The sequence below is a fragment of the Protopterus annectens genome, chromosome 6.part0 (assembly GCF_019279795.1).
Source record: "Protopterus annectens isolate FY-2018-M chromosome 6.part0, PAN1.0, whole genome shotgun sequence".
In the NCBI taxonomy this organism is placed as follows: domain Eukaryota; kingdom Metazoa; phylum Chordata; order Ceratodontiformes; family Protopteridae; genus Protopterus; species Protopterus annectens.
The window spans coordinates 1,411,136,428-1,411,158,814 of NC_056737.1; the positions used below are offsets into that span (position 1 = coordinate 1,411,136,428).

Here is a 22,387-nt window from a genome sequence, read left to right on the forward strand (position 1 = left end):
TTCAAGTCCTCCTCTGACTGTGACTGTGGTGACCTAGGCATTGGTGGAGAGAAGTGTGTCCCTTCCCCTTGCTGATCCTACTGCAGCTGTTTCTGCAGGACCAGACCTAGGCATTGGTGGAGAGAAGTGTGTCCCTTCCCCTTGCTGATCCTACTGCAGCTGTTTCTGCAGGACCAGATTGTGTAGCATAGCACATGCTGTGAAGATTTGTGTACATGCATGTGGATTATACTGCAGGGTTCTATCAGATGTTATCTAGGCACTTAAACTGTGACTTCAGCAGTCCAAGCACATGGTCTATGATGTTTCTGGTTTGAGTGTGTACCTCATTATGGCATTCTTCCATGGCTGTGTGTGCAATTCTGATGTTTGTCATCAGTCACAGTTCCACTACATAGCCAGCATCCCCCAGTAATTGGCCCTGTGAGATATCCCCGTAGCAAACATCTGGTACAGCTGTGATGTGTGCCAGATATGGGAGTCATGATAACTATCTGGTTTGCCAGCACACACATTTCAGATAATTCCCCAGGCATTACACATGACTTGACGGTTGATGTAGAGGTATCCCTTGCAGTTAATGTAACTTCTACCCTAATATCAGGTGGTTCCTTAATGTGTACATGAGTGCAATCTATGGCACCCAGTACTTCAGGGTAGTAAGCTACATAGTAGAACTGTTGCATATTGATGGCTCTCTCCTCATAACTATGGGGAAAACTTATGTGCTCACTGGCATGTATGAGCATAGCATCCAGGAATTAGTGGAGGATCCTGGATGCTGATGGCTGTGGCACACCCATCATATCCTCAGCTGGTCTTTGAAAGATACCTGTATCTAAGATTCTAAGGGCTGCACATACCTTAGTTTCTACTGGAATGGGTTCCCCTTGGTTGGCTCTGGCTCTGAGTTGAGGGCGGCAGAGGTTACAGAGTTCTTGTAGTGTGTCCCTGTCCACTCTGTAGTGCCCTACAATCTCCTGGTCATGTAGCATCTGAAAAGTTACCCTGGGCCTGAGCACTCTTCTCATTCTCGGCCTAGGCCTATTGTCACCAGCACCAGTAGTATTGGCTTCAGCCTGTAGCACATATATATGGAGCAAAGGTGCAGCAGCCTTTAGCATTGTGTCCTTTTAACATTTCCTTGTCTCTACTCCAATGGTATTGAAGTACTAAGGGAAAAACAGAATGGAGGCTACATGCATGCTTTATAGCTTGTTGAATAGCTCCATCGTGCTGAAAATCACTTGCTTATGCTGTAATTAGCACCTATGAAAGACACCTCCTGCTTACTTGAGTGAGTTGCTGCTCATTAGTGCATGATGTGCACCTCCATACCCCTGTGTGCAGCTCTGCACCCCTATGCACACCATGTTATTACTTTCCTCCATTCCCACGATATCACACAAACATGGAGCACAAAAACTGATTTAAAGTTTTCACACCCTGTATTAGAACAGAGGATCCAGCTCTACACATACATGTGCTGCCAGAGGAATAGTTATATGTCAAGCATAGAGAAACCTGCCATTCATTTCTCCACTTCCTTTGATTGTTCTAAGCACCATATTGCGCAATGACAAAAATAATTAAAAAATAACTTAAAGTAAACAGAGATAGCACATTTTAACAAAAATAAAGAGGATGATATAGAACTTGTGAAATGTGCACTGGTTACATGCACTTTCACCCTTCACAGACCTACATGTACACCTCCCTAAGTGTAACCCGACACACCACCCTGATTTCACCATTCATTGTTGCCATCCATTAAAAAACACCTTGGAAGTGCCTACATGAAGTGAACATCCCTACACAGTTACATTTTTTTTTGTGATTCAGCAATTCTAATGAGTTTTGACCTCATTTGCATCTTCACCATGTTGACTGCCCTGAATCAACACTGCTGGTAACCGTATAGGCAAGGAAACTGAAAGGGGAGCCCAGTGTTGTAAACACAAGGGAGGGTATTACTTTGCTATATATCTGCACAGAGGAATACAGTTTTTGATAAAATTTGACTGCATTCCGTCAGCTACACACTGCATATGCTACATACTGCATATGCTTACATGACTGTATGAATAGTCTGGTTCATGGAGTTTACACTTTTAGCTGTCTACATTAGTTACTAGTATATTCTTCATTTCAACAATTCCAACAAGATTCCAACATTTCTGGCTACACCCTTGTTTGTTTTTTCATGGACAGTCTGTCTGCACCTTAAATTGGTGGTTCCTTTAAAATAAATAGGGATTCATCCCCTATTATTTTATCTGTTGCTTATGCCTCCTTTCAATCTTTCTACACACATGTACACCACAAAAATCTTCATTCAGAATGAAACAGATGCATTTTTTTCTACAGAAGAAGACTGGTATGTGTGTGTGTGTGTGTGTGTGTGTGTGTGTGTGTGTGTGTGTGTGTGTGTGTGTGTGTGTGTGTGTGATTTTTGAGTCTGCAAGGACTCATAAACCTAATTTGATCTAAATATTTTTGTTTGTTGGTCATAATGTGTTCCTCCTGTTCTACACAATACGTTGAATATGCTGTCTCACTTTTTGAGATGTATACCTTAGTTCCCAGAATGATTTATTTCACATTGTGTGTTTTTTATGCCATAAAGGTGACTATTTCAGATCCTGCGCAGATTATCTGGAACGTGTCATGTAACCACTACTATACTTTACTCACACTAATTTAGATCTTTCTATTATGTGTTCAGTACCTGTTTGCTGTTAATATACTAGTGTGTGTGTGTGTGTGTGTGTGTGTGTGTGTGTGTGTGTGTGTGTGTGTGAAAGCTAGAGAGACAGTCACACACACACACACACACACACACACACACACACACACACACACACACACACACACACACACACACACGTATATTATTTTTTAGTCATACATGTGTGACTTACTACTGAACATTTGCAGAGCTATATTGTAATTGTTTTGAGGTTGCCTCAGTTATGACCTTGCCATCTTCATTAATTTCAGTGGTTCTGCATGTTTAGATTATTTGCCTTACACATGATGGTCTAAAATTGTATTTCACAGTAAGGCAAATATGTTTCATGGCATCATTGTTTTGGGTATATCATTAAACAGACTTCAAATATTGCTTAAGGAAAAATCTGGTGTTGTGGGGTAAAACATATGACAACTATGTGTTAGACACAAATAACTTACCTGTCATATGACTTCAGCTTGCAGGGTGTTTCCATGTATGGTGGTGTCCAGCTGTTAGTAAAGCTGCTAAACATGTTGGACATGACATATATTTCCTGTATATAATTCATGAAGAGTGCCAATATTGTTTTATTTTTTTTTTTGGGAGGGGGTTGAAATAAATGAATGGTGGCATGTCACATTGTTTGCAGCATATTGTATAAAGTGTGATGGATATGCATGAGCTGATACGAAACGTGTGCAAATATCCGTCACCGATTCTTACATGCATACATACATCCATCTGTGACTGTAATATAGCACTTCTGGGACTATAATATGGTGACTGGTGTCTGTAGAATGTGCTTTATTCAGAACCTGCAATGTATGAGAGTATAGATGTATTTTGTGAGTATAGATGTATTTTGTTTCTCATGGCTGCAGGTGCAGCTGGGGATGTACTGTCAGCCTGTCTACAGCCCTGGCTCAGCACCATACTATGCACCTTGCGTGGCATGCTTCTGTGTGGCTGGCACGTGTACATTACAGTGACCACAATAGCACACTACTGACTGAGGTATTGCCCTTGCAGTATTCTTTGTCATACGTACATACACACATTCATGTAAAAAATTTATATAACATTTTGCAAGAGAAGATGAACCCCCTAAATAAGCTTTTCATGAAAATTTACATATTTTGTAGTACTTTGAAAGTGCATAAATAAATATTGCAAGTAGTAGTGCAAGCAGTGACCATCAGTATTCCAAAACTGACCATCATATGCACTAAATTAAAACTAATTAGAATGCAATAAAATTAATCTACGAAGAAAAAAGAGGATCAAAAATTTTTTTCTGATATATGACTGACGAGAGTGCTCATCCCCACGGGAGGGATTTCTACTCCACAAAATAGTGATAGCTGGATGACCAGTTTGTGACCATAGACCTGCTTACAGATGGAAGATCACTGTGACCATGCAGAGCTATTAGATGGTCAATGACAAAAAGCCAATTGTACTGCGTTTGGTGTGTACGTGTTTCAGTGTAATACCCAGATTGTCTGCACATACCCATAGTGCACAGAGGTCTTTTTAGACTTATTCTCTTGCGTTGGAAAGAAGAGAGGTAGCTGTATATACTGGTTCAAAGAAGAGTCAGAAACCACTTTAGGTATAAAAAAGAGGGAAATTAAGGCTTATAGTTCATAAATTCTTCTGACTGAAGCGACTGTAACTCAGAAAAGATTTTTCCTTGAGAGATATTTGAAGTCTATGTAATGGCATTCCCACAAAAGAAAACTTAGTTTCGCAACACAACGTTCAAATCTCAGAGGAGTATTACTGGATATCTTGAATGCCTGAAATGTAGGATCCTTTTAAGAAGTGATCAGGGCATACTGAGAAATGCCAACAGAAATGACAGATCATTTTTCCTCAGTGAAAGTATAAGCAATGCTAGAATTCTACTGAGTAGCACTGTTCTCCATAATCTGTGGGGATTAACAAAATCTGTTGGTATTATTTCACATCATTAAGAAAATTTGTGTTCATTTGGATAGGTTATAGGCTATTTTGATTCTTGCTGAATGGATAACACTACTGGCAAAAATGTATGGCTGATAGGGTGCTAGAATTGAGGTTTTGTGTAAGACTGTACTTCTGAGTTAAGGGTTTGCTGTGAAGAAGCATGGACTTTGGTAGAACCACTGTCATCTGTGTGGGAAGGACAAACCACAGCAAACATGGCTTCCAAGGAGCAATCAGAATGAAGCTAGCTTTTTCTCTTTTTACTTTTAATACTAACCTTTGAATTTGATGAGTTAGCATAGCAACATACAGGTTATCTTGGTTTCACCTACTGGGAAAGTTCTGGTCACCATTGTTTATAAGGAAGCCTGGAGCAGAAAATGACTTTGCTGATTTAATATTAGAGGCAAATAGATTTAGTTTTGGAGGTCACCCTTTATTCTGTCAGTCCTGAAGACCATGTTTCCGTTCAGTTTCCACTCATGAGAAAATGTTTCCTTGCTCAGGGCATCTTTTAATGCATTTTCCTGACTTGGACTGTATATATTCAGAATAGTCAGATTTATTTGCACTGCCTGTTTGTAAATGATTGGTCTCAGCCTGCAGGTGAGATAAGAGTGGGTACCTCCTTGCTTGTTGACAAACTATATCACTGTTGTGTTGTAAGTGCCAGTTTGTAAAGTCCTGATCTGAAAATTTACTTGAAGGCTGTCACAGCTAGATGGATAACAAAAGTTCTTTGAAGATAATGTGTTACTTATTCTGATATGGCAGTCTCAGTCCTTGCACCCTGAGATTTTGTAGATGGTCTTTTTAACCATAATTTGATATGTCCATTGTAAGCCTCTGGGCTGGAATTGCATGTACAGCTGTGGTAATCTGGTTGTACCACCATGGAATTCTTTCATCAAAGCTCCGATCAATGTAACAGTGTGTTCTAGGGAGTGTGAACTCTAATTGCAAATAGAATTCATTTGTTTAAAGCAGTTGACTTTTGGGATATCCAATGTGCAGTGCTCATTTTTAGTTGGGTCCAGTGAGGAAAAACTCTAGACATAGTTTTTATAGGACTCGAAGGTTAGGGCAGTTTTAAAGAGATGCATCCAGTCATTCGGGTTCTTTTTGAAGGATAATAATGCTAACTTGCATGGGCAACGTATTACAAAGATCCGGTGGTGCTGTGTAATGAATCTGTTTCTGTCTCTCCATCGCATTCTATTTATCTGTTGTGGAAGATTTAGATCCTTGGTTCTAGTGTTTGCTAAGCTATAAGACTTGCAGAGTTATAAGCGATCAAGGGCAGCAGGGTCTCTAATGGTGGGGTAGGTGAGGCACAACTCTCACCTATAGAGTGTATAGAATGCTGAATAGTGGGAGAGTGCTTTCAGCAACTCTTGCTAACTCAGTTTTTTTAAGCCTGTGATCTTTTTAGTTAGGAACCTCTGATGTCTTTCTTGTTGTCTGATATACCTAGTGAGGGACATCACAAAGGGGGTGCTGTACTCAGTAACTGGTCTAATCAGTGCTAAATATAAGAGAACAATGATCTCTTTAGATATGGATTATGTTTCCTTGACAAATTAGCTGTGCTAAGTAGAATGATTTTTCTGACTACTGTTTGTCTCATAATTATCAAAAGAGAGGGAATTATGAACCTATGTTCCAAGGTCCCTAACTACATTTTCATTTCTATACTGTATACTGAGGGGAGAGGCTGTCTACCAAATGTGACAATATTGCACGTTTTTGCTTTTAATTTAAGCTCATTTTCAGAAAACTATGTCTTTATGAATCAGAGAGGGATTTGACTATAATTCCCGGTTTGCAGTTATCTGCAGATTTGGTTAGCCAGAGGTTCTGGCTTCTGGTCTGGATTTCAGAAAAGTAAGTGCTGAAAAGCAGAGATCTCAACACTGAACAGTGGAGGACACCAATGGTTACTTTCATACTTTCTGATGAGGTACCTGGCACTGAAACAGAGTAGATTCTGTCTTTTTAGCTAATTTTCTATCTTACCACATAGGGATATATTTTTAAATCATTTAGTTTACATACTATGACTGCATAGGGTATAGTGTCAAATGTCTTGGCCAGGTCAAGATACACCATGTGAACAGCATGACTACTGTTGACACCCTTTGCAACCCTTGCAAAGAAGCCAACCAGCATCATTAGGCAGGATCTTTCCTGCATAAGCTTAAAAAGATTTTTGAAATCGTAGTTTATGAGGTCAGTTAAAACATGTTCCATGGCTTTAATGATGAGGCTTATCAGGCTGATTTTTCTGAAATAAGTGCATGAAGGTGCAATCATTGTTTGTAAGGACCAGATCAAGAATAAAGTGCCATTTGCTAGGTTTATTAAACATCTGCTCCAGTGAGTTTTTGCTTATTAAGTCTAAGAACTTCTAGGCATACCCTACATTGGAGAGATAGGCACTACAATCTACTGAAGGATAATTAAAGTCTCATAATGTAATGGATTTCTTGTTAACAGAGAGTTCATCAAGCATGTTAAAGAATCTTACATGACCATCAGAAGAATTGTAACAGGCTGTAAACTGATAGCTTGTCTTGTTTAGGGCGATCTAGAGTTTTATGAGTTCATTTTGTGAATCTCTGAGAAGCTGGCTGGAGCTGATGTAGTCCTTGACAAATACGGAGATACCACTATAGTTACCATCAGGCCCTGGAGGCATTGTAGGAACAAAATCCAGGTTTGGAGGGTGTGTGTCTTTACAATTAAACCAAATATTAATAATTACACCAACACAAATACATTCCAAACACAGAACAAATTCAGGATTGGCAATTTGTTTATGACACTTCTTCCGGCCTTGAGGAAGAACAACCTTAATGTGATGTATTTATGGGTTCAATATGTTTGTTATGTTGGAATGTCCATTTGCTGGATTCTGCCTAAAAAGACACTATGGAGGCAACAAAGACCTTAGCCAGTATGTGCAATCTTGGCACAAAAGATGCAAGCCATTCTTTGTAAAACAAGTTGGACAAATCCCATGTTGACACATACTGAATCCCCCTGGAATGACACCCTCTATTTAACCAATTGTTGAAGCCAATTTATCTTTTTAGTACCTAGGCATCATTCTTAAAAGAGGAAGGATCTCCCCAGGACCAGTGTCTTCCATGCATTTGTCACATGCATGGAGAGTTCTGACATATTTCACTGCATGACCATCAGGGTTTTGTATCCCAAGTCATCCATTCCCACATGGGCTACCTCCATTTTGTATTAATATTTGTTAGATGAAAGGGTCTTTAGAGCTCTTGAAACATAAAAGATCCTGGCACCTGAAAGACATTCAACTGCAATCCTTTCTTTGTCCGACCTTGTGAGTAGAGAATCGGTGTGCCTAGCTACAGAGTTACCTATCAACAAAACTGTGTTGTTAACACAGTGGTTTGGAGAAATAGATTTGAAGTAATTTGACTCTTGCCGACTCATTGTGTGCATAATGGAAATTAGTTGATGGATTGTCACTGAGGCCTAGTTCTAGAAGGTTTTCTTAAAGGATTTGGCAGTCTCAGTCTAAGATATTTTATTGAGTATTTTATTTGGTTTGTTGTACAGGTGTGTGCTGCTCACAGGCCATGATCTTTGGTGAGAGTGATATCTCCAGATTTATTAAAAATATGCACCTCTCACAGACAGATTTTTTTGTTGAGTATGAGTTCATTATCTGAGAGTAAAGTCAGTTTCTACACTACTTGAGGATGCCAAGAGCTAAGAGCAGGCAACATACTGGAAACAAGTAGGCCAACCTTCCATTTTTGTCCAGTGATTTGAAAACCTAGTTGAAATGTACATAGACTAAACTCTACATAAATAGATGAGCTAATTTGCAGAGAAAGATGTAACTAAATGAGTTAATAGGGGAAGCTAGATGAGTTAATTTATTGGGAGATGTGACTAAATTAATTAATTTATTGAGGGTTACAGAGGCTAAAACAAAATAAACTATACATAACAAAATGAGATTTATGGAGGAATACACAGACTACACTATTATTAAGAGTAAGAGGTAAGGAAGAGTAAATTTGTAGAGAGGGCATGGGTAACACTGATATGTTCAAAATAAGGGTGCTTACTGGGAAAGATAGCAACTGTAAAAGTGTGAGCCAATGTAGGGCTATTATGAGCTGCTGAAAAAATAAGACAGCAATCCAAGAGCACACTATGTGTGGCTTGTTGTGCAGCTATGGGCAGCTGTGGGTTGTTGTAGGTTCCACTGGGAAAGTTGACAATCCAATACCTGGGAGCAGTTTGAAATATGAGCAAAGACAGTGGTGGATTATAATAGGGGCAATTTGGGTGGTCACCTGGGGCCCACAGCTTCAGTGGGGATGAAGACCAGCCAAGAATATACCATTGTTAAAAGCTTCTGTAAGTTCAGCACATAAGCCAAGTTATTTTAGTTAGCTTATGTGCTGGACATAGTAAGTGATCAATCACTTGCTAAAAGCTAAACATTTCTTTTTTATATTTTTAATGCTAAATGGCAGATGCTGTGAATATTTACATGTATATATTTGAGGTACCTGTCAATTATGTATTTGCAGCATGGGGCAGTGAAGTTCTTCACCTTGGAAGCATTTTATTTATTCTTTTAAGTAAAGTAAATAAATGCTTCTTTACTTAAAGGAGAAAATAAATCAATGCCCACAGCTGCATTGACCCTAACCAAAGTGCAGCAACTTTTTGTTCATGGCTGGCCTGTGATTCATTGGGACTGCAGCAAACAGAAAGCTTGAGCATGTAATTAAAAAAGTATATCTAGCAAGTTGTGGCGTGGGTGTTTGTGGAGAGATGGTTAGTATTTTTTAATGCTGTTAGGCAACCATATTTCATTCGAGAGGGGCAAGCTGTGTGGTGGATGAAAGTAACTTACACTTTTCATTTATTCATTTTAAAGTCTGGCATTAAGGGCTAGTGTGCATTTTTGTGAAACTGTAGTGCTTAATTTTTTAATATGATGATAGGCAACCAGATCGGGGGAATATTTGTACTGTGGATAAAAGTAACTTGCCTTCTTCATTTGCTAAGTTTAAAGTCTGGCATTAATGGCTAGGCTAGAAAGCATCTGTGTGAAATAAATTGGAACATTTATTCTCTGTTCTTTGGGGGTGACTAGCTATGCTATGGATGAATGCAACTTGTCCTCTTAAATTTTCTTAGTTCAAAGTCTGACATTAAGGGCTACTTTGGATTTGTATGAAGTAAACTGGAACATTTACTCTCTTTTTTAACATACTGTCAGAGAAAACTACATGGGGGTAGCTGTAGATGAAAGTAACTTACTCTCTTTGTTTGCTTAGTTTAAAGCCTGGTATTAAGGGTAGGGCTAGTATGCATTTGTGTGAAATAAACTGGAATATTTCTTCTCTGTTTTACAGGAGGGGTAGCTGTTCTATGGAATGAAAGCAACTTGCCCTCTTCATCAGTTAAGTTTAAAGTCTGGCATTAAGGGTTATGTTACATAAAATAGAATATTTATTCTCTGTTTTATTGAGGGAGGTAGCAGTGCTGTGAATGAAAACAACTTGCCCTCTTCATTTGCTCAAGTTTAAAGTCTGACATGAGGGGTTAGTGTGCATTTGTGAGAGATAAATTGGAATATAACTTGCTTTCTACATTTGCTCATTTTAAAGACTGGCATTAAGGGCTGGATTATTGTGCAGATGAGTGAAATAAATTGGAATATTCTTTGTTTTGGGGTTAAGTGAGGTTAGCTGTACTGTGGGTGAAAGCAACTTGTCATTTTCATTTGCTCATTTTAAAATCTGGCATTTGCTCATTTTAAAGTCTGGCATTAAGGGCTAATGTGCATTTATGTGAAATAAATTAGAATATTTGTGCTCTCTTTTTTAATATACTGGCAAACAACCAGATTGAGGGGGGCTATCTGTGCTGTGGATAAAAACAACTTGGCCTCTTCATTTGCTCTGTTTACAGTGATGGTCATTGAATAAATGTTTGGCCTGCTCAAGGCCCGTTCTCATTGCCTGGATGAGTTGGCAGAGGGAGTCTTCAGTATGAGCCACTACTGCATGCAGAATGTTTACAACCTACTGCAATTCTGCATAACATAAGTATGCATTGATCTAGTGCACAACTGCTACAACCGGTTACCAAATGTGGCACTGCAGCTTTCTCTATTGTCCCCCCACCCCAGTGACAATAACATCAGTGGCCAGTTGATGGCAGCAGCATGTCATCCCCTCCAACAGGTTTGTGCATAGTACATGACTGCACAAGTGAAGCAACACCATCTAGTCTACAGCCATGGGTGATAACATTCACTATGTGACAGTGTAAAGTTACGCATATAATACTTGGTGCATGCACTGTTATATGTGGGCAATGCTGAGTGGTGCAGGATCTGTTTATCCTGTATATATCAACATTTCTTCTCATATCATACAGAAATGTATCAGTCATTTGGCATTAACTATCATCATTTCAACAGCATTCAGTGGTCAGAGACACAAGTGCTAGTTATAGTGGTATAATTTGCATTAACTGTAAAGGAGCAGGTGTTACATAACAAGTTTACGACTGTATTCTGAGTAATTCACTACTGTGTTACTGAAGTGGTAGTTACTTGTTAAAGGAAATGTATTCTTTCAGTCATGAAATTTGTCACTGTTGCTTTATTTTTTAATTTAATTACTTAATGAATTAATTTTTTGCTGATGTTGTCTCTTTCATTTATTTCAGGTACAAGAAATAAGTGCATCATTTCTCCTGTGAAGCACATGTGAAGTGAAATCATGTACCTCGTGTTTGAAATTGACTACCTGGTGAGTGACTTCTGTACTACTGATATTCAAATTTATATTTAGAAGGTGTTGTAGGTGTCATATACTGTATCTCCCAGAGATAGTGCTGGTGATGGTCCAAGAGATCATGTACAATTGCTGGCATGTGAGCTTGAAATCTGAGTTGCTCTGATGAAGGGATCTACTGGATACAGGGGACCAGTTGATATTGACCTGACAGTGCTGCAGGACCTAGACATTGACTGAGAGGTTCTACAACATGCTGTGGAAGTCTATTGTGGTCTGACTGACTTCATCCTTACTGAATCCACTTGAATGCCTGCAACAATTTCTTGGGGTACACATGGTGTATGACTTTCTCATCTACCATATCTGGACACTCCCTTGTCATCATACATCTGTGTCCCCAATGTGTGTCTGGTAACTCCTTACTAATTTACAGAGGCTATTATAGATGCTATGTGTGCAACAGTACTGTCCAAAAGGATCATCAAGGCATTGGTCCTAACCTCCACCATTCCTGTATATTGATGAACTTCCTTACATCCTAGTTGTAGCTGGCTTTGTTTTTGTGTCATTCTCTGATCTCTCACCCAGATCCAGATCCAGCACTAGGCAACCTAGGCAGTCACCTAGGCCCCACCGGCTTGGTGGGCCACTAGCTGGGGGCTGCCACAAAATCTTACATCTCTTCTTTAAGAGTGCACTCTGTGTGCATCATTAGTATGATGCATGCACATTCAAACAGAAACAGAGTACACAGATTTAAGAAGCAGCATGGGTAGATGTTGTTCCAGATGAATGTAGAGAATGAATGAATGGATTCTGAAAGTGTGTTTATGTGTATGTAAAATGTCCCAGTTAGGAATGGCAGGTTGGTTAACTCATTCAGGCTCAAACCCTGTACCTTCAATACAGGGCCCTAGAGCCTGGATCATCTATACCAACTGCTAAACTATCATCAGCAAGGACTGTTGGGTTTTAGTGGATTTTTAAAGAATGTTGAGTTTCTGTTCATTTAAAAACAATGTAGAGCTTCTGTGCATTTTCAAAGACTGTTGATTTTCTGTGCATTTTCCAAGACTGTTAAGTTTCAAGGCAAGAGACATTTACTGTTGCTTATTCTAAGTTTGTTTTCAATGTGTGACTGTTTTGTTTAGTAAATGGTCATCAGTGTTTGTGCTATAAATTTTAAAAGCAGTGTTAGTAGCACAACAGATAACATAATTTCCTTTGGTGCAGAAGGCTGTGGGTTCTACTTTCACATCATATACATAGAGGGCTGATATTGCAGGGCCTTCTTTAAAGGGGGATTGGGGTGCTGCACTCCAGAGTATGTCCTCCTTTGGATGAGATGCCTAGTAACTACGCACCAGTTACCGGTTAGACAGCTATTTCCTACTGCAATATTACCAGCTTACCAATTTTTTTTAAATGTAACATGGGCAGTTTATTCTTCAAGGGCAGCAGGCAATGAATCTGTAACATGAAACACTTAAATGTAAAGTTGTTTGCCAGCAGCAACCTCTTCATTAGTTATAGATATCTTTAATGAGGAATTATTCAGATGACTTTTACTTCTGCAGAGATTATGTATATTGACTGATTGGTTTCCTATTAGTAAGTCGAATGCTTACCTTATCGAATCCTTAAACATCAACCCGTCCTTATCGAAAAGCAAAATCATCAAACGTCCAGAAGAGTGAAACCAGAAACATTGAATCGTCATGGTTGGCCTTCTGCGGTAAAGATCCATAAGGTAAGTGTGCGATAGTTCCGGACCTTAGGGTTAGGGTGCAGGTTAAGGTAAGTACATGGATGGTAATGTATGTCAGATTCAGTGTAGGGTTTTGTTAAGTGTATGTGTCGATTATTTAGTTTGTTTGGATTTAGCTTTATAAGGTAAGTGTGTGATAGTTACAGACCTTAGGGTTAGGGTGCAGGTTAAGTTAAGTGCATACTTGGTGGTATATGTAAGATTTAGTGTAGGGTTAGAAGTAGGGTTTAGTTTAGGGTTAGATGTATGGATTTGGTTAGTATATGTATGTGGTTTATTTAGTTTGTTTGTGTAGACAGTATGTAGCGGGCAGTGGGGTGGGACAAGTATGATAGTTTGATGTTTTGAATTTCGCGGTTTAGGGTGTTCAGTGTTTTTGCGGTTCGATGAGGACAGGTCAATGTTTAGGGATTCGATAAGGTAAGCGTTCGTGTTTATGATATAGACCCAACTGATCTTGGTGGATTGTAATGACTGAAGTTTGAGTTGCCTTTGGTGGCCTGTAAGGGTAGTTTTGCCCTTATTGATTCATACGTCTTGTTTAATTGTTTACTGGAAAATTGTTCAATCCTACAAATGTAAAATACATTATAACAAGTGGTGCTGTAATACATAAGGAATGTAATTTAATACAATCAGGATGGCACATCAAAGAACGTGTGCATGTATGCATGGTCCAAAAAAATGTGTGCAAGGTTTGAAAACAGCCCAAAGGTAAACATAGTCCACCTCTGGCCAGAAGTATTTTCTTTGAATGTGGGTTTCAATGCCATTTCAATTAATGTGTGTTTCAAGGGCAGAAATGCTTACTGTTCAAGTAAGTCTGCTCTCATTGTGAGACTGGATTGTTTTGTTTAGCAAATAGCTATTCAGTGTTTCTTCTGTAAAATTTGAAATAAAAGTTTTAATTATTTCTAATCATTGTAAAAGTAAAATATAAAATATTATGCACACTGACAGGTTTAAACAGTGTTTATGGTAACTGGGGAGAAATAGCCAAGCAATGGGACCCTGGAATGGCTAGAAAGTGCTGCTGTGGGGGGGGGGGGGCTGATCCATTACCTTGCCTAGGGCCCACTTGACCATGATCCGGCTCTGCTGGCACCCCCTAAACTTTCAAGTTCAGGAGCAAAAAAATAAAGTCCTGATCTTTTAAAAGTGTAGGAATACACTTGTTACAATTGTAGCAAGCAGCTTGCAATAACATATCTGCAGTCCTGACCACAACAGCAGTATTTATTTCTGTAGCAGCCTTCAATAATGCTGATATAGAAATGAATACCAGAAATGCATTACTGATCAAGAGGCATCTCCAGATTGTGCCCCCTAACATTTTGAACCTGGGGTGGCTGCCCGTTCACTCAACACTAACTATGCATCTGCCTTGTATATATCCTGTGGTACTTTAACCATTTCTACCTGATTCGCAATGGCAGTAGCCGGGGCCTGAATTATTTCACTGCAAATCTGATGCTGAGCGGACATGCCTTGAGTGTTTCTGGAGCTATCTGTGAAAGATGTCTTCACATGGAGCCCCTGTGTTTTCAGGCATAACAATGGGCACCCCTACATCAGAAAGGGCTGACTCTTCATCATGGGGTTTGGGCTGAGCACAAGAAACAGGTATTGCATTACTTGGTGTTTTTGTCCCATGTTGTGATGTCATTTCCTGAGTATGCTGAATCTGTGAGCCTGTGTCACTGCCTATGGAGTTATCTATCTGCTGTGTGGTAGGGGGGCCTGCTGGTACACTCTACAATTGGATGCCTCTGTCCTGAGGCTGTGTCATAAGAATGACAGCAATGGCATCACTACAGACAGCCATTCTAATGTCAACACCATCCTACTATGCTGCAGAAGAACATGCAATTGTTTCTGCTAGTGACCCTGTTAAAAAATATGCAATGATGTGGTTAATGGGACCTGTAACAGGTATATAATTTTGTATTAAAGGTATGAAGTCCACACCTACCATGTAGTGTCTGCACAGGTGGTGTCTCAGCTGATGTTGATGGAATACCTGAAGAGGAAATATTTAACAGTCATATGTACACAGCTATCATGGCAAATATACCTAGTGTGAAATTAGAAATGTTAGTGAAACACTAACCTTTTGCACTTCTTGTATGCGGTTGTTGGAGGTGTCTGAAAGTACTACTGTCAACATCATGTAAAATGATTCCTGTATCAACCTTCTCTGCATCATGGTCATTACCCATTATAGACAGCAGGTACTCCTCATCCAGTGTTAAAGATTTGTCAGGGGAAGACCCGCCACCTATGCTGCTATAGGCAATTGCATAGTGCCTAGCCTTTGTCCTTGCATGGTTCACCTTTTTATTACCTCTTTTTTCCTACACTGTGTCAAGGTGCAGTCTCCCCCCCATGTCATTTATATCAGCCACAGCCTGATCTCACACCTTAGCTCAATCTGCCTGCTTTGGCTCCCCTTTTCCAAAAGGAAATGTTTCATATTTTTCCAAGTGTATTCACAATGATGTGGTTTTCCTCAGGACTAAAATTCTCTCCTGTGCCTTGCTACCTGATGCTGCAACATTTTTCCCTAAAAAATGCAGGTTTGCTAATTATTACACATTCCTAACCCATCTGAGGGCAATTGATTCTTTTACATGCATTTCACTGAGGAACTGGACAATAGCAGGGGGGTTTGGTATAATGGTTTAGGTTTTCATCTCATATACACAAAGTACAAGGTTTGATTCTAACTTCATGTTATTGGCTGGGCTTAAAATGGTCTTTCAGGGAAATTAGTCTAGTATGAACCTATGAAAACAAAGTCAAGCATTACTTATGTAAAAGATATAAAATGGCATGGATAATGTATTGTCTATTTCTAGAACTTATCTCAGCTTCTGCAAATGCAGAAGGCACCACACACCTAATGGGGGAAGGGAGGTTACTGAAGAACCCTTATCAGACCAATAATTGAGTACAGTGCTCCCTTTTGCATGTATGTCACCAGACACCAGCAACAACTGGAGAGACCACAGAGGTTTTTCACCAAGAAATTACAGGGTACACAAAACAAGTCTTACAGAGAAAGACTGGAAGCCCTGTTGCTGTACTCAGTCTCCTACAGGTTGCTAAGGGGTGACCTGTGCCTGGCATACAGGGCAGTCTCTGATATGGGCATGATGGAAATGCTACACATTCGTAAATCAAACTGCACAAAGGTCACTCGCTCCAGGGATCTTACCCTAGTCTCTGACACAAACAGGTCATACTGGAGAGATAGATACATCTCCCAGAGACTGCCAGTTCTCTGGAACAAGCTGCCAGTTCATGTGAAATAGAGTCCCTCCTTGACCTTCTTCAAATGCAGCCTAGATCAATGGATGGGTGACTGCAAATTCACTCCTGAGGCGGCACCCATGCCCCACCTGGACAGAGGAAGTTGGCATTAACTACCATAGGATAGACCCTTACCTCTGCAAACTTCACTCACCTAACCACCAACAACTGGGACAACTCAGAACAAATATGGCTAGGCTTGTAAGGGCAATAGGGCTGTTAGCCTATTAACCTTCTATGAGCCTATGAAAACAAAGACAAGCATTACTTATGTAAGAGATGTAAAATGGCATTGATAATGCATTGGAAATTTCTAGAACTTTTCTCAGCTTCTGCAAATGCTACATTCAGGGCACCACACACCTCATAGGGTGAGGTGGCAGGGGCAAGGGAAGAAGCTACTGAAGTACATCAGGCTAATTAGCTTTGCATTAAAGCAAACCACAATGCTTTGGGCTCTGATCACTGATATATTTTTCAGACCTGTCTAGTGATAAACACATTATTTTGCAATATTGTATTAATAGTAGCAATACAAATTACACATATTAGAAAGTGATCATTAATGGCAATAATTAATTTCAGTTATAGAAGTTCAGTACTGCCTGTTGCAAGTTATTTTCAATTGCAATACTTTTCTTCATTTTACCATAGGCATAATTAATATTTCTTTTTGTTGCATGATATTGACTAGGCAGACTTTAAACATAACAATTTGTCTATGGCACATGCTGTAGAGCATCGCTTGCACTTACAGTTACGTTTCATTTTCTCCTATACAAATTATGGAGGGCAGGATAAAATGTAGGATGGGAGGTACAAAAGCTCTAAAAGGAAGCCTTAAAGAAATATTAAAAATTGTAGTCCTTAACAACACTGTACACATACTCTGGTTCAGTAACACATTCTTTTTATTTTATTTGCGCACATTGTAACAACTGCAGAAGAGGTCAAGTATAACCTCGAGAAGTATCAGTAGAGGGAAAAGAGCTAAGTGTGGTTAAACATCAAGAAGGAAACAAAATAAAAACAGAAGTAAAATAAAATTTAATTAAATAATTATTTAACCACTGTTTGCAACTTGTCAGGTTGTCATAACTATAGCTATATTAAGTGATTAGTAAATACAGATTCAGCCACACGCTACAGGGATCTAAATCTTGTCATCACAATATACAAAACATGCTGGAGGGATAGGTTCATGTCACAGAGACTCCCAAGACTCTGGAATAGACTGCCCATACATGTCAAGCAGAGCGCCCCTCTTCAAAAGGAACCTTGATGATTGGATGGGATAAAGGAAATTCACCCCAGGGATCACGTCAGTCGCCCTGCTAGACAGGGGTCCAGGGAAGTAAATAGTGTGGGAAGAAATAGCCAGGGAATTATGGCTAGGCTTGTATAGGCCCTAGGGCCGATAGCCTAGTATCAACCTATGAACCTATGAACCTTTGACTGTGGAATTTCATTGCAGAAATTCCTGTAGTTATTCAGTCATGGCAAACAGAACACAGTATCATAAAGACGAATACTTCTCAAATGCTACAAGACTGGAACATGAACTAGTACTTGTCATTGTTGACTGTTAAATTAATTGTAGAAGAGTTATGTTCGGAAAGTTATTCAGTCATGATAAAAGAAATGCATTATTACAAATATAAACTTTCCAAGTACTAAAAGACCTGAACCTGAAACACTAGCTGTCAGTATTTACTGTTTAAATAATTAATTGTAAGCTATATTTAATTAGTGAGATTTTAATATTCCTAAATAAAAATGTTACTGTTTTGATATTTGTCTCATATAAATAAAGGCATTTTGCTGTTTAACACTTTAGGAGTGATTTTGTTGTCTCCATCTGTCTCTCTCTTTCCCTTTCTTCTGTCTTTACTTCTTTCTTTCCTTTCTTTTTTTTTTGACAACAGCCAGTCCAGGTGCAGGAGATATCTCCACCACCGTCTGCCTGTATGGGGACCCCTTCAGAAGGTGGATTATTGGCTGCACTACTGTAGGCACTCCAGCATGTGGCAGCCTGTAAAGACAGCATCTTGAGCTTCAGGTCCTGGTAGAGGCTGCAGTGGAGAGGACAATGGAGAGGCAGTAGGACCTGCATTCAATTCTCCTCCTCTGGGTGCAAGATGTCTTGGTTGGCTCTGACTAACAAGTCATTAGCAGCCTTGATGCCCCCATTATCAGAGTCCCCCTGCTCAAAACCATCAAGGCAGGGGAATGTTTGATGCTGTCCAGACTAGAATAGTACTGACTGTAAGGCGCTCTTTACCATCTGCTTTTTGTCTGTCTACCAAGTGTATGTCTTGTCTCCCCTTCCAGTTGTCAGACCAACATACTGTTACTGTCTGTCTTGTCTCTCTTTTACATTTATATATATAAAAAAAAATCTTCCCTAACCCTTTCTCCTACAACCTTTGCCCTTCTTCCATCCCCACTTCCCTTATAAATATAAATATCTGGAAAAATGGGGGGGGGTCTGCCCCCACCAAAAAAAAGTACCCATCATCTCCAACATCTTCCAACATAACCCTCATAATGTTTTTTGTGTGTGTGTGTTTTCAGTATCTGCATCTCCCCTCTTACCAACTGTGCTATCTGATACTTTTCCAATCTCATAAAAGCCATAATATGGTGTCAATATAAAGACACCATCAGAGTGAATTTAAGTCTATAAAAAAATGTTGATAATCTTTGATAGCCTGTGGCACTGAGCCATAACCAACTCAAAATCTCATGGACAGTTCTTGAGAGGTTAACACAGTTCCAGACTCACTGCCTCCTGCCGAAAATAGACAACAGCATTCATTAATTTTCTTTCACGTGAAGCATATTTACATCAGTAGGGGATATTTTCACATATAACTAAACTCTTTTAATATCAGTTTATGCCAGTTCAGATGTGCAAGTCTATATTGGGCATTTCTGTGGAAAGTTGAGAACTTTTAAACCAGCAGCGCTTGCTTGGACTTTGCTCAGTTAATACATGCATAGTGGTGATATTCACATGTTCCCTTTACACATTTGTGAAACATGTCCCTTTACACATTTGTGAAACATGGTGCCATGAATTCCATTCAAAATGTTACAGGTAATAACAGAGACAGAAATGAATTGTTGTGGCAACAGTTCATTTAAAAAAATCAAAAGAAGCACTAACTACATGTCTGTTAAATGTGTATGTAACATTACATCTAATGAGACACTTTGCTGCCCTTATTTAGCACTTGTTTTTAAAGAGAAAATATTGATACAATGCAGCATTGTCTTTTGGCTTTTCCCAGTTAGGGGTCATCACAGCAGAACTCCAGTCCGCTAATGATTGGCAGCAGATTTTTATGGTGCCAAGTTGCCAGCCCGACACCCAACCTTCAAAGAAGGCACACCCATTCATGCATGCACCTACCTGCATGTCTTTATGTGTCCCTCAACCATGGGGAGTACATGCAGACTCCACACAGAAGGCGCTCCAGCCAAGAATTGAACTGGAGAACCTCTTGCTGTGAGGCGACAACGTTAACCTCTGCACCACCGCAGCCTAATACAAATGATACAATGCAGCATTAAGCTCTTAAAAACAAAAACAGAAACCAAGCAATTTCTGCAATAAATAAAGTGTGCATTTTTTACAGTAGGTTCTTATTTATTTATTTATTACAGTTTGATGACTGGGGAAGTCCACTGGGCCAAGAAGAGCCTGTTTTCAGTGAAGGCCCGAGGAGAAAAGCTCCATAGGCGATACAATACAATATATGAGTTCTTAGAGAATTACATAGACAATATAATCATGAATATCAAGCAGTGTATATGCAATATTGATAAAATAGTACAAAGTAGCAAAGTATGAAGTACAAAGTATGAAAGCAATTACGTTTGAATGCAGAGTGGCTTGAGTAGCAGTGGAGCAAAACAAAATACTTGTTCAGGCTGTAGCACTTAAACATTTGTAGAATAAGAACTTTTTTTTCTTACCGAGATTTAGACAGCCCTTGAGCCAGACTTCTTTCTTTAACTCTTTTCTTCATGACTTCATTATAATCTCCATTTCTGAAAATGGGATGTGCAAACCAGCCACAGTAAAACTGTTACAAAAAGACAGAAATCAGAGTTACTGCTTGTGTGGTCATGTACATGCACTATGAATCAATACGTGTATGAACAGAAAATTATTTTGAAGGTGTAGCAGTGTTATAGTTTGGAAAAAATAATAGGTTATAAAAGGTATGCTCATTTTAACCCATTCATTTTTTACTTTTTTAGCTTTTTTAATATTTGAGATTTTCACATGAGAAATTCTGGACACAGTATCTTCTCTGTTTCTTGACCTATTAAAACCATTCAACACCGTCTGTCACCAAAATCTACTTCCAGAACTTTCATCCATCAACGTCTTCACTCACCTGTTATGGTTCCATAGCTATCTTACATACAGACACAGGCACTAAAATGGCTCCAAGACTTTTCACCCTTCCTGCCTGTTTCCAAGGGAGTCCCACAAGGTTCAGTACTTGGCATCCTCTTAATCAATATCTTAATAAACGTCACACAACCTCCAAGTACACAACCATAATACAATATACTGATGATGCCATCTTCACCTGCTGAGCATTAGTCCTCTTAAAACACAATGACCTCACTCAGGACTCCTTTTCACCAACTGAAACAAATGAAACATACATGGCTAAGAAAATATCTTCTTCTAAATCCTAAAAAAAAAAAAAAAAAAAAAAAATAATAATGTTGTTCACCCCAAACATTTCACTGACCAAAATCTCTCAAAATAGTCAGAAAATAACATCAAAATATAAATAATACAACATTCAAAGTTACTGGGAATCATAATAGCTGAACACCTGTTCCCATTTTCCCACACCTGGTTTACCTTAATTACTCCCTCATTCTAATACTCCCTCTTTGACTTTTCTTTCTTTAACAACTGCTACTTGTCGCATTGCATATATTATACAATGATGTGTCGTTGTTATTCAAAAACGAGTACACTGATTGGACAGCCCAACTACCTGTTATAAAATTAACATATGCCAATAGAAAAAAGTTCAGCCACTAGTGTACCATCTAGCAGCCAGACTTTTTTCTGTTGATATATACTACAGAGGCGTACCCCTCAACTGTACAGATTTTTCATAGAATGTCCATATTTATGCCTCATATTTTTGGTCTGTTCCTCATAAAATTTGTGTTTTTCTAACAAATAACTGCGGATTGAAGTCACTAATGAGATGCATTTGAATTTCAGGCTTCATATCATTCAGGCAATGCATGCTAACACAAATCTGTTATTCTATCAGCTTTCTAAGTTTATAAGAGCAATATTTACAATCTGTTCTTATTTTGGGGCCTTTGTCCTCTTCTATTTAAGGCTTTGTCCACATTTCTTCAGCTAAGAGGTTGAGAGGTCTGTACAGTGGGCAGATCAAATGCAAGAAAAATCAGGGAACATACCTGATATTCCTTTTATTTCTGCACTGTCTCGGCAGACTTTCATACCTCTGAACTGTCTGGTTCTGATTTATAGTATTAAAAAAGCAACAGAGATTCTTTTTTCTCCATTACTTCTACTCAACAGCACTGATGTACTGTGCAAGCATGGGAACGTATGTCCCATACACATGCATAGTACATCAACAAACGTGGAAGAACAGGAAATAACTTGGAGGAACACTATGGCACTATTATACAAAGACATCATTTAAGAAAGGTAAGCAATTTCTTTCTTAATCTCAATAACTGATGAGTAGGTGTAGGCATTTGAGGATTTACCCA

At 39.1% G+C, this 22,387-nt stretch overlaps 1 protein-coding gene across 1 annotated transcript in view; it reads right to left on the reverse strand.

Annotated features, from left to right (window-relative positions):
* Nucleotides 1-22,387, reverse strand: part of LCT (lactase) — a 773,291-nt gene that overhangs the window by 249,866 nt on the left and 501,038 nt on the right. Inside the window, exon 13 of the mRNA XM_044073664.1 lies at nt 20,576-20,685. Within this exon, the coding sequence (XP_043929599.1) occupies nt 20,576-20,685 (110 nt within the window). The remainder of the gene's footprint in view (nt 1-20,575; nt 20,686-22,387) is intronic.